At 37.4% G+C, this 13,384-nt stretch overlaps 1 protein-coding gene across 1 annotated transcript; it reads left to right on the top strand.

Moving 5' to 3' along the window:
• Nucleotides 1-7,757: 7,757 nt before the first annotated feature.
• Nucleotides 7,758-13,026, top strand: LOC149040620 (alpha-1A adrenergic receptor-like). The gene is made up of 2 exons (XM_089182559.1): nucleotides 7,758-7,897; nucleotides 11,586-13,026. The coding sequence occupies exon 2, from the start codon at nucleotides 11,617-11,619 to the stop codon at nucleotides 12,847-12,849; it is 1,233 nt and encodes a 410-aa protein (XP_089038685.1). The 5' UTR covers nucleotides 7,758-7,897; nucleotides 11,586-11,616; the 3' UTR covers nucleotides 12,850-13,026.
• The last annotated feature ends 358 nt before the right edge of the window (nucleotides 13,027-13,384 follow it).

Here is a 13,384-nt window from a genome sequence, read left to right as displayed (position 1 = left end):
AATTTCTCTATTTTAAAACAACATAATCGAGGATTCTGAGACCAGCTGTCAAAATTCATTCATTATCAGATTTACATTCCCATCAGCCCTCGCGTTGAGCTATATTGCTTAGCAAGTAGCCACCATTTATTTGTCGAGGGATCTTCTTCAATGACCCAGGGCCATTATTCCTGTGTACGCCTCAAGCAAATTGAATAAGTAGTTTAGTACATGGCACTCGGACCAAACTTGTTTATTTTGAATTATTGTATAGGTCTTAATAAAAATTTGACTCTTATTAAAAAATAAAAAGTTCAGAATTGATGTAAACTGATAGGATACCTTCTTAATAACCGTCAACCGTTCAGACCCTAAAATTGAACCGTCGAAAGCCTTAAAATTAAACCCCTAACCGTCAAAACCGCAAAAATAAAACAATCGTCAACCGCCAGAACTACTGAGATATTGTCACAAGATGTTATGAGTAACTAAAATTAGGAGTGTTTTGGAAAAACCAAAATCAGGAGTGTTTGGGAACAGCTAAAATGAGGAGTGTTTGGAAACAGCTAAAATTAGGAGTGGTTGGGGGTTTTTCAGTTATGCCTGTTAATTAGTTTATCTCGAAATCTTTATGCCAGTCTTGTGAGCCTTGGTTTGTCGTGTGCTGCAAGACCACACACTTATCTTTGCCTTTTGAGTGATTTGTCCTGACCGTTGTAGGAGGGCTTAATTCTCCCACGATAATCGTCATCGCTAGTCGTGTTTGGGTTTGCCCTTGACCTTGCTATAAGTCTTCAACGGGGAGTTTTGTTTACGTTTTAGTTCTCAAAGATTGGTTGTTTTTTATTAATTTGTTGTTAATTTTGAATGTCTTGTGAGATTGTTTTAGTTAGCATTCTAAAAATATGTTTACTCCGCCAAGGTCAGTTGTCCCGTATGCCCGAACATGCCTATCGTAGGATATTTAAGAGTGTGTACTTCGAGCTGAATTCGTGAGAACAGAGACAGAAATACATTTCCTGAACAGATTCTTGGTGTCTCCCGTTTGTTCAAGTTGCTCAATCTAATGAACACCAAACAGTCCAGCAAAGAAAGCTATGCAACGAGGTAGGAGATCTCTTTTGCCACTACACAGTTTTGCGCGATAAATGAAATGCGATATATTTTACATTGGGTTTTTTTTTTAGGTTTCACTTAACTTTCACTTCAAGAAACGGCACTGAGCACTTTTTAAATGTGCCCTTACACTAGGCTTGATATGTTCCGTATTTATATCGATGCACAATTATCTACAAAATTGATTTTTCCTCAGATCGTGTTACTCTGAAGGAGATTAAAACATCTATCATACCACTACGAACATTGGACAACTGCTTGATACTCAAGCAAGTAAATGTTTTACAGTCAATTCATTATGAACATTTCATAAGTTTACACTTGTTTTCAGTTGTAGAGAAGTTGTAGGCTACAATTTGCATACAGACCAAAATTGCGGACAAGGCATAGAGGCACAAATTCAATTATATTAACGGCTTTAGGTCGGAACGTTTTCAACAGAAAAAATAAAATAAAGCAGGATCAGAGTAAATGCTTTGAAAACATTACTCGATAATGAGAGTCTTTCGATCAAGACGTATTACAAAAAGAATACAAATATGATAAAATCGAAAGAATAGATTAAGCATTTAACCTCAGTAATCTAAACTCGTGTCAGTTTAAATACTATATTTGTCGGTTCAGTGTGAAACCTGAAAAAATGGAAAATAAGGTGAAAAAAAAGGAAACTTTTCTCTTTCTCCATTTAGTTTAATGCCACATGTTGACGTTATTTTTTATTTATTTCTAAACAAACGCGTGCAAACAAGGAATCTGTTTGATATATTAATAAAAAATGACATTAATATGGTTATAGGAAGATCAGCAGTTAGAGATGCGTATATACGTATGATAGATGAGTATAATTACATGTACTTTCTTTAAATAGAGTATTGGTAGCCTCCAGATACCTACTGGCTGAAGAGAAAACCTATCTCACAGTTCTGAGAAGGTCGGCAATAGTTACTGCAACTATGAATGAAACGAGGTGCTTTAGTCAAGAAGCTGGAAGGGTTGGAATCACCGTGGTATTCTGTTTGCAACTTGTTGTTTCGTTGGTTGGAAATAGTTTTATCGCAATAGTTGTCTACAAGACGAAATCCCTGAGAAAACCCATTAACTTTTTAATCGTAAACGTGGCTATGTCTGATCTGCTCTTTCCGATTTTCCTTATTCCTGAGGATTTGATTGTTTTATACAACGGCCCCTGGCTGACAAGCGGTCCTCTTGGCCAACCCCTGTGCACGTTGGTCTTCTTTTCAGTAAAGATCTCCGTTGCTGTATCAGTCCAAAGCCTGGTGCTGATCGCCGTGGATAGATTTGGGGCTGTGGTATTTCCCCAATGTGCCCCACTCATCAGTTCCAAGAAGTGCCAGTTCGTCATTCCCGCCACTTGGATCTTGGCCGTTACTTTCCTTGGCCCCTCTTGGAAACTTGTCAGTCATCCAGATAGGCCAATGTGTGCGGAACAAAGAAACAACTCTTTTGAAGTGCCCTCGTCCTATAGAAACCTCGTTATGGCTATGGACGTGCTATTCCTGGATGCCCCATTGATATTGATCAGCATAATTTACCTAGTTGTTGCTTTTAAAATAAAATCCCAAAAGATTCTAATCGAGCAATCAGCCAACGCGAGGGGACAACGTTTACAAAGAGAGCGAAATGTTTTGAAGATGTCCATTGCTATCGTGTTAGGGTTCGCGGTGTGCTGGCTGCCATATAGTATCATCGTCCTCTATCCGTTAGACATAAAAGCATCTTGTGGCATCCAATACTTTACAGGTTTTGCTTTCATTCTGGCCAACTCATATTGCGCCATAAACCCATTTATCTGTTTCGTTTTCTGTGGAAATTACCGACGAGGTCTTAAGCGGCTCTTCAGTTGCTTCTATGTTGGTCAGAGGGTCGATGAAATTGCATCTTAGTTTGAGTCCTGCGCTGTTGTATTTTATTCACAACAATATTCAAGGATTTATTTTTTGCTAAGCTTTTTACACTGAGACCTACAAAAAGGCAGGTCTTTCACGTGAAAGTCCCGGTTGAGCAATCGAGCCGAATTGTGGATATTTCTTAATTTTGTCCATTAAAATAAATACAGGTTCCGGTCAAAGCCAGGTACCAACTTTTACTTCTCAAAACGAGATAAGTTCCTTTACTCGGGAATTTGAAGCCTTGTGAGCTAACTTGCATTTAGAAGGTATATAGTTCAAACTTAGAGCTTTAGAAACTTTTAGCACCGGTTAAACCGGATCTTCGGTTTAACTATTGCTTTGTGGCATACATTTTGAATACATGATTTGAAGAAATTATTTAAAAATGTATTACCATATGAGAATAAAAACAACAGTTAGAAGAAAGAAAAATAAAATAAACTACTTAACGGCAACTTAGCGGTGTCCATTTTGTTACCATGGTTTCCTCTTTAGTGTAATCTGCGACTTGAAAAATGAAAATGAATTCAGAAAAAATGTATTAAAACTTTCTGCTTCTAATGTCAACCAAATAATATCTTGTATCTTCTTTGCATGGAGTTGATTCCTGTGGTGCCATTCAAAAAGTCTATGAACCCCGAAGCACATGTAGAAATACAGCTAGCTCTATTTCGTGCGGGGGTCTGTAAACGGAGCGCCTTCAACAGTTAAGTTTGGTGCCGTAAATAAATCAACAAGTTACAAATTGGTCCTATCCTGGTCGTTTCTTCTTTGCCTTCGCAAACTCTATTCCGCGAAAAAATGTAAAATACCAAAAGTTAGAATCCATGCAATTTCTGTTTGAATGGATATTTGAAAATGTCGCGGCTTTGCCCGTTCAGTTCATAAACTAAAAGTTTAGGGTTCAGGCCAGAGACTAGCGTAAAACAAAGGAAAATTATTTATTTGCTTGAAAAAATTTTTTTTGACAAAGATGTGTTTCGTCTTGTCCCGAGCGTGGGACAGAGACACAGAAACTCCATGGTGAGCAAGGTCCATTACGAAGGTCATATTTTAAAAAAAGCGCTCGTTGATTCCGTGGGGATTAAGGGTGCCGATTTGGAATATAAATTTTTGTTCTAGTGTTTTACGGCTTTCCGAACTGCCTTGATTTCAAGACCGAGGTTGACAGTTTTTCACCATACGGACCGACCCTTAGCCGGTAAATAACATATTTATTTTTTTTAAACTTGACGAGATTCTTTCCGAAAGAACCCGAATGATTTAGGGCTGTAAATACGGCAAGATCTTCCATAAACTGAACAATTTTTGACCGAGTAACTGGTTAAAATAGAGGTGATGCAAATTAAAGAGAGATGCCTCACCGAAGCATTTTCATTTCCGCAACGATAAAGGTGATTTAAAAGGCTTCTTAACAAACTTTGAAACATTATTTTTACAAGTATCTGTCACAATCTGACACCTGTCAATTAGAGAGCGCGTAACAAGAAAAAAGCGCAAGAAGATTTGAAAAACAACGGAACTAGTTTGGCAAGGACTGTCACGACAATGTTTTCTTCAAAAACAGTCAATGATCTAACGAAAAGTATTATTCACTCTGATCGACGACTCATTCATGTTCGAAGATTTACCTCTGTTCATTATGGAAACGGCAAGGAAAATGATTGTGAGTAAATTCGAATTTTTTAATTTGAAGTTGTGAGAGTTTACTCGTTTGTTTGCTGCAATGGCGTGTGTAAATCTGGTCTTTCGTCCACAAAAACTAAATTCGAATGGCACACTCCAACGAGACACAAGGGGATTTAAGGCAGCCTTTTCTCAATAAATTCCTTCAGTTTCTGTTGTGCAATTTACGGTACAAATGTCCAAATTGAACGGACTTGGAAAGACTCACCGGGGGCGTATATTTGTTGTAGAACTGAAATTAAAACTTCTCTCGCTCTTTCACTACGAAAAATTGTTTGAGAAGATTCAGATATTAAATAAATGAAAGTTCCATCGTTCAGTTAACTGTAACCAAGTACCTCACGTTTTAACTTTCTAGGTATTTTTTGTGAACGAAATTTTTTGTTTACGGTACAAATGTCCAAATTGAACGGACTTGGAAAGACTCTCCGGGAGCGTATATTTGTTGTAGAACTGAAATTAAAACTTCTCTCGCTCTTTCACTACGAAAAATTGTTTGAGAAGATTCAGATATTAAATAAATGAAAGTTCCATCGTTCAGTTAACTGTAACCAAGTACCTCACGTTTTAACTTTCTAGCTATTTTTTGTGAACGATTAAAATTAATTGCAGACGGTTTATAGGCCGCTTGTCAACCGACGTAAGGACGCTATTGCTTACACAAATTCATTCTGAAACCAATGTTTTTCTGTCAACCAAAGTGATTTGAGAGAGAGAAAAGAGAGGATTCATTAGTTATTTATCGGCTTGAGGTAGTGGCCGATGTGTTTGCTTAAAAATACCACCCAGCCGGAAAAACGAGGTATATTTATGAAAAATGGTAACGAAAGTTGGGATGTACTCGGCGACTCACGAAAGCGTTACCGTGGCCCGTGGGCAGAGATAGGAAAATACTGACCGGGTAAAGAACCACTCAGATTGCAGGATTTGTTATCGTGCCCTCTAAAAAAAATAAATAAGAATGTTTATTGAAAAGGAAAAAGAAGAAAAAGGAAAGGAATGAAAAGACAAATAAAAAAATCGACGTAGCCAGGGCTCGAACCTACTACCTTCAGACTCGAGAGGAATAATGTGAAAATTCAGTTGATGCACATTAAATACATGTACATATTCTATTAATTTCCTGCCCTGTCCCCAACTTGTCAATAGTCCATTAAAAGTTGTGTATTTGGTTGCCAAGCCTTTTAACAGGAGTGGGGCTAAGGGTGACCTTGTTATGATACAAACCTTGCTGCTTTTCAAATTTAAATTGCTTTGTTGTTATACTAACTAGGTACTGGTCTCTATAACAGTAATGTCACCTTCAGCCTCACTACAAATAAAAGGCTTGCTGTTGCCCAGTGCACAAACTCTCGTCTGACCAAGTCTTTCTTTTCTCACAAGTTTGGCTTTGACATGAGCTATTTATCAACCTCTCTAAACATTTCACACTACATTGCATTTTTACTGATATTCTACACAACTATTGTAAGTCATGGACTGCCTTTTTTTCTCTTACGGTACTCGTATTACCATTACTTGCTGTAACCACAGGGATCTAGATTTGTCGCTCGACAATGTTTACACCCTAAATAGAAGGCTTCACCGGAGTGCAGAACGTAAGTGAGTTCATACCGGTCATCATGTTACAGCAAAGGAAAACGGAAAAAGTGAACACATGAATGGAATAAAATTGGCATTGACATAATCATTACAATTTCCTCAAATATAATTCACCTTTTGGGCTTTAGATTTCACGTGTAGTGTCACGTGACTTTTGGTGTAAACAAACCCCGAAAGTACGGACATTGAGTTGAGCTCGCAGCACACGACTCCAAACTTCGGCTTTGGCAATTTTTTTTTAAATAACCTCCTACTTTCAAGAAGCGTTTCTTTGCTCAAAATTGACATCTTTCTTGTATCATTGATTTGATTATGTATCAAGCAAGTTGTTACTTCGCTGCCGTTGAAGTAGATCATGTCGAAGAATGTGTCAGGAAGAATTGCGGCATGGAATAATCGAACTAGTTCTGCGTACGGCGATGAGTCTGATCAGGTATTTTCAGGGTGTTAAGCATTATGTAACCATTATGTTTAAGTATTCACTTACATAACAACTGAAATCGTACACGTTCATAGAGTTGAAATCGTTTTATTTTTGGGAATCAATGCTTACTTACGTTCTACAGCAATTTGTGGGCACTAATTTCCTGTCAGACGTGGGTCTATTCGACAATCTACGCAGGTAACTCCCAGACAATACGTGATCAGATACATCACTGTACGCAGAACTAGTTCGATTATTCCATGCCGCAATTCTTCCTGTGACATTCTTCAAAATAACTACTTGCTTGATAAATGATCAAATAAATGATAAAAGAAAGATGTCAATTTTGAGCGAAGAAACGCTTCTTGAAAGTGGGAAGTTATGTAAGAAAATTTGTCAAATTCATGTGCTACGAACTCGACGCAATGTCCGAACTTTCGGGGTTTGTTTATACTAATAGTCACTTGACACTACACGTGAAATCTAAAGCCCAAAGGGTGAATTGGTGCATTAGCTGTATTATTTTTCACTAATAACTCTGTGGAGTTGTAATCGGACAGTTGATTACGTTCACTCAGCTAAATCCACCAATCACAGTATTGATTATAGCAACAACAACTTACCCTATAAAACTGGCGAATTTCCAAGATGAATATGTTTTGGATAATTAATATCGAAGGCCCATTTTCAAATTAGTGTATGTGGTTTCTTTTTTCGGAAACTGTAATGGTTATGACTAGTTGGTAACAGGTGACTCAAATTTCCTAACTTCAAAATATTTTTAAATCAGTTGGCAAACATCGGTTTTTTTCGCATTTAGTGTGAACGTTTTCGTTTCCAGACGTAAACAGCTGACAGAGGACCGCTAAACACTCAATGATCGCCGTAGGCAGTACTATTTTCCGTTTACAGGCATGACGCTTTCTCCATTTTCAAACAACATCCTTTGTCGTACGCGATGATTCTGAGACATGCTGTCAAACTTCGTTAAATATCATTACATAAGTCTATTTGCGTACTCGCCACCTCGTCACGTCCTCAATTTTTGTTTTGTTTTAAATTCAAATCCAGCCTTGCATTTAGCTATCTAACTAAGAACGAGTCACCCGCATTCATTTGTAGAGGGAACTTCTTCAGTGACAGTATGAGAGCCAATATTCTCCAGTGCGGCTCAAGCAAGGTGGGCGAATAGGTCATTATATGGCACTCGGACCGAACTTGTTAATTTTGAATTTTATTTTGAAATTGGCTTTCGCGACCAAAATACACGGTTTATGACCGTTTGATGTTGTTTGCACCTGTGATATCGGTGACTAATGTATTTTTTGAAAGTAATAATTATTATTAGAAGCCTTACAAAACTCCTCTTCCGTTCATTTCTTCAGAGAAAAAACTGAATAAGTTTTAGTATAAATTGACTCGTATTAAAAAAAAATGAAAAGCCCAGAATATCGTTTAACTCGATACAGCACCATTTGAAGTAAAAAGGAGTATTAAAGGGGGCCAAGAAGACGAGATAGTTATAACTTTTTCGGTTTGTTTCTCAACGCTAAGAGGAAAAGTGGCAGCAGAATTTCGAAAAACCACATTAAAAGTAAACCCAGGTGGCTTGCTAGACATCCATGGCGACTTAAAAGTGGTCATTATAGTAAACTAAACGCAAAACAGCCAATAATTATGTCGTTTGACCGAGCGGACCTGAGAAGTTTATTTGACAAATGAGTGAAAATATTCTAAAAACAAATTATTAAGCACAAAATAATTCATTTGAAAGAGTATAAAACCTAGATTATCCTAAATCAAGATGACAATTATTGAAAGAGTTTTTCTCTTTTTTTTCTTGTTCTCTATTGTGGGTTCACATCTCAGGTACAATTAAGCGCGCGTTGTTGTAACTCAACTCAAGACATTTTTTCATCCTGAACGTAATTGTTCGTAGTCAGCCTCAGCTGAAGCTCAGTTCCACGAAAACTAAGATCCCTTGTAAATTTGGCCGTTAAATGGTTAGATTAACTGGCCGTAAGCTGTAAAGTAAAAACTGTCAGGACTCTCGATTCGTTCGAGCACAAAAACGTTGGACGTTGCGACGAGAAGGTGGTCGTATTAACCGAATGTTCATAAGGCGAAATTCTTTGGTGATTTATCGGCAGAATGACTTTAACTTAAGTTGAGGTTGGTAAAACTATATTTTCATTTATTCAGCCAGTTTCTTTTCAATTTTAAACGTCGTTATCAATGTTTTGCTGTCAAAAAATTGACATCAGTTGCAATTAGTGGTAGCCCGAATTGTGAATAATATTACCAATCGATCGTTATGGAAACTTTATTCGAGGCGATGGCGTGTAAACATCTTCATCAAATTTATAGTCACCTGAAACTTGCCATGAGAAAGTCAAACAGCCTGGATCAAGACTCTCTCTTGAGATCCTAAGATCTTCCTCACTCAAAGACAGGTATGATTCAAAAACTTTGTCTTCCAATGCATTTCCAGAAATTCGAGGGTGACACACTTGAGTTTTTTTTTTTTTTCTATTTTATTTGTTTTTGGGTTTTTACAGTTTTTACAAGTACGCAAGATACATCACAAATTTCTACATGCATAAATTTACATTACACTACTCTATTACACAAAGAAAATACCACTACACTGGACTACGAGAATAAAAGAAAAGAAAGAAAGAAAATTAAAAAAAAAGAGGCATCGCGTATTGATATAAATAATAAATTAGTTCAGCTATTGTTCTATCAGTTGAAGGAGGGGTTTCCATTTGTTGTAATGGATCTCAAGTTTATTATTCTTTCTGGCTATAAAACGTTCTATTTGAAACGTACTCTTAATTCTTTGTGGCTATAAAACGTTCTATTTGAAACGTACTCTTAATTCTTTGTGGCTATAAAACGTTCTATTTGAAACGTACTTTTAATTCTTTCAAAAAAGGATTTAAAGGATAGAGAAGTCTTATTTAGCTTGGTGCGATAAATAAAATATTTACCTTCTATTACAATATAATTAAGAAGGATTCCGTCATTGTCATGATTAGGCGCGTCAAAAAAACCAAAAACAATATCTTTAATATCAGGAGACTTCGAAGTAATGCCCTGTGAGTTTAACATGACAGTGACTTCATCCCAGAAAGCATGCACTCTTGGACAATAAAATAACAAATGTTCTAAAGTCTCTAACTCCTTTTCGCAAAAATAACACAATGGGGAGTCTACTTTCTTAAATTTAAACAACATAACATTTGTGTATAAGATTCTATTTAGTATTTTATATTGAAACTCCCTTAGTTTGGTATGCAAAGTTGTTTTAAAAGGCAGTAAATAAATCTTCTCCCAATCAAGATGAAAAGTGTCTGTATTAAATGCTTTGTCGTATTTCTTCATTGCAGTTGATATACTAGATATCTTAGAGACGAAAATCTGGTACAATGATTTTGAATAAAGCTTCTGTAAAGTCTTCTGTTCACCATCAACCCACAGGGAGAAATTACTTAGATTTTGGTATTGTGTGTTTCCGTAGATAGAAGTCCTATTTAGTTTCAATTCTCTACGCCACTCTTGTGGGAAAGCATTGAGGAGTTACCATAGTTAGCAATAAAGGGAACAACAAATGGTGATTATGTTACAAAGGTGCAAACAAGTGTTCTGATGACAATGATAACCTTTCAATTTCGAAGTTGACTTTCACCAAGAAATTGTGAATTTCTTCTTTTTCAAGTTTAACTTACGACGACCTAATAATCCAATACATCCGTACATACGACGACCTAATCATCCAGTGACCGTTTGAGCTCTCAGGATTGTTGACTTGTAAGGACGGAGAGCGGAGAGTAGAGTTAGCCTTCTCGAGATGTCTAGAATAGTTTTATTCCAGCAAACGAGCCACAGACTACTTGGTTTTATGAACTGAGTTGATAAAGTGAATTGACCACCATAGAGATTCTTGAGCGTTAGCCTTTCGTCAGAGCGAAGGTCTCAAGGCCTGCTGTTTTCGTGCTTGCTCATTCAGCAAAAACGAACAGTTCATTTCTGCTCAGTGTGTCGGTCGCACGTATCTCTGGCTTCTTGAAGATTACAGCTGATCTCAAGACTAAGTCACTAAAACATTCTAGACCTCAGAACAGTTATATACGAAATAACCGTGACGGGAGGAAATTGTCAAACACGGGTCTGCCAGAGAGTTATTTTTTGAACAGAATATTCGTCATTCCTAATACTCTGAAATATATTTGATAAAATGACCATGAATTGAAAATGAGAACAATGTAATTGAGCACTGTATGATTATTGCCAAAAAACATCTTCATTCTGATAACCTTTTCTTTCAGTTCTCAGAGAATGTTAATATTAAGGAAAGTAATGAATAAATTCTGAAGAGTTCTTTTGAGGAAAACTAAGTAAGCTTTTAGGCTTCTTGGTATTTGATATGTAAATCCTCTTTCAAATGGAAAATAATCTGAGAGTGTTTTACTGTAATGTTTAAAGGGAGGAAATTACAAATCACGTTCATTTGGAGTGCAACAACTGCTGCAATCCGAAACACAAATTAACAGGAGATGGAGTAGTTACTCTACGGGCAGGGTCGTTTTCAGCATACAACCTTTGACTTTGGCTGCGCCTCGTGTGCCACCGATGTTCTACCACATTTTGACGTCCTCTCTGATCTATTACTGAACAGACGCACGGCGAATCTATTCGTTTTATATGATAAAGAAATAAAAAAGTTTTAATGACGACGTCATCTATACGTCTGTCCTCCAATAGATCATAAGTGAGAACCAATCAGAATGCGTGCATAACTGAGCTTATTATATAATTGTAATTGTCACAGCCAGCAATGTCTCCTACGTTTTCTATTTTTGCAGGCCTAGCAAGGAAGAGAGGTTCTTGTTTGCCATGGATGAGTCAGAAAATGCGATTAACTCGACTGCCTCGCCAACCATTCATAATATTGATGTCTCACCAACTATGATGACATTTTCCATAATTTACGTCATCATCATCATCGCTTCGCTGTTGGGAAATATCATAGTTTGTGTGGTCATACTGAGCACCAGATCCCTACGGCAGTCCATCAACTCGTGCTTCATCCTCTCCCTGGCAGTTTCTGATCTGATAACAACTTGTCTGGTGATGCCGTTTGACTTGGAGCAGATCATTTCATTCAAGCGCTGGAGACATGGTGAGATCATGTGCAATGTATGGACGACAACATACTTAATTGCTGTACCCACGTCCATTCTCAGCTTGTTGGCTTTGACAGTTTATCGATACCGACTCCTACAAGAACCTCTGGATATCTACAAGGCATCGCCACTGATGACTCGTAGGCGCGCCTCTATAGTCGTTTGCTGTTTATGGGCATACTCCGTGCTCTTTTCACTCGCCCCAGTCTTTGGCTGGAAACGGCTTCCAAGAAGAGTTTATGATGAATACTGTTATTTCAACCTCTCTTTGACTTATTCAGTCTTAAGTTCGATGATAAATTTTGTGACACCAGTTATAATAGCTTCCCTTCTTAACTGCAGAATGTTCTGTCTCGCAATCAAGCGGTCGCATACTCAGAAAGCTGGCCGCAGAGATGGCAAGACTCATCAAAACCCAACAAGACCTACTAATCTAGTCCAAGACAACGCCATTTCACCCCAAAAAGAACAACAGCTCGTTGAATCCATGCGATTACAACATGAAGCCATCCTCATCAGAAAACTACAACGAAGGAACATTCGCGCAGCCAAGACAACGTTTCTAATCGTTTTCTCGTTCGTGGTCTGTTGGTTGCCTCACTCATTTCTTAGCATCATTAACGCTCTGTGCAGGACGTGTGCTTCAAAGATCCCATACTATCTTCAGTGGATCTTTCTCATGATGGGTTATCTTAATTCAGCTATTAACCCCGTTTTGTACAGCTTTCGGAGTTCTGAATTTAAGAAGGCGTTGAAAGATTTCAATAGAAAGAAGCGCCTCTTTCGAGGTGCACAAATCCGGGCCAAGGTCGCGCGCGCTATATCTATGAAAAGGCGTGCAGTACCTCTACAAAATATACCTTCCACTGACGATTTCGGAGTTAATTTGACATTTTACAATCAATTTAATAGTACTAAGGAGATTTCTGAAGTAAATTTTTAACTCACTCGTCACATACTTCTGGGAAAGTGTGAGTTAGACGAATGAGACAAATTAGAGTATTTGAGCGCAAGTTACACACGTACATGAAAATATCGGTAGCGAACACTATTATCAGTTTCGGAGAAATATTTCTGTAATTATGATAAAAAAAATGATAAAATAAACATCAAATATAAAGCTCTCAGCGTGTTTCTGTTTGTCTCAGGCCAGCTGAAAAGGGAGAAATTATCAGCATACCACTGACTTTTTTTCTTTCCCAATTTGTATTTGTTAGTTTCCTCTTTCATCTCCACTTATGTCTGGTTTACCACCCTGTACTCAGTAATTCAAATAAAGTTCAAATTGCACCCTCTCTTTTAAGGTTTGACCCCTGGGTGTTTATGATCGCCATTTAACAATACGCATCTACTATTTTCAAATTCTCATTTAATCCGATGAGTCTCAAGAACAGATTCTTTAGAAGCTAAAAATATCACATCTACAAGGAATAGGCAACGGGGTTTACATTAGAAATTGGTATCGTCACAAAACAGTC

The sequence above is a fragment of the Pocillopora damicornis genome, chromosome 9 (assembly GCF_964200805.1).
Source record: "Pocillopora damicornis chromosome 9, jaPocDami1.2, whole genome shotgun sequence".
Lineage (NCBI taxonomy): Eukaryota > Metazoa > Cnidaria > Anthozoa > Scleractinia > Pocilloporidae > Pocillopora > Pocillopora damicornis.
Note: the sequence above shows the minus strand (reverse complement) of the source record. Positions and strands in the feature narration are given on the sequence as shown.

Excerpts from the sequence above, each read along its gene's own strand:
- LOC149040620 (XM_089182559.1), top strand. The coding sequence starts at position 11,617 with ATGGATGAGTCAGAAAATGCGATTAACTCGACTGCCTCGCCAACCATT.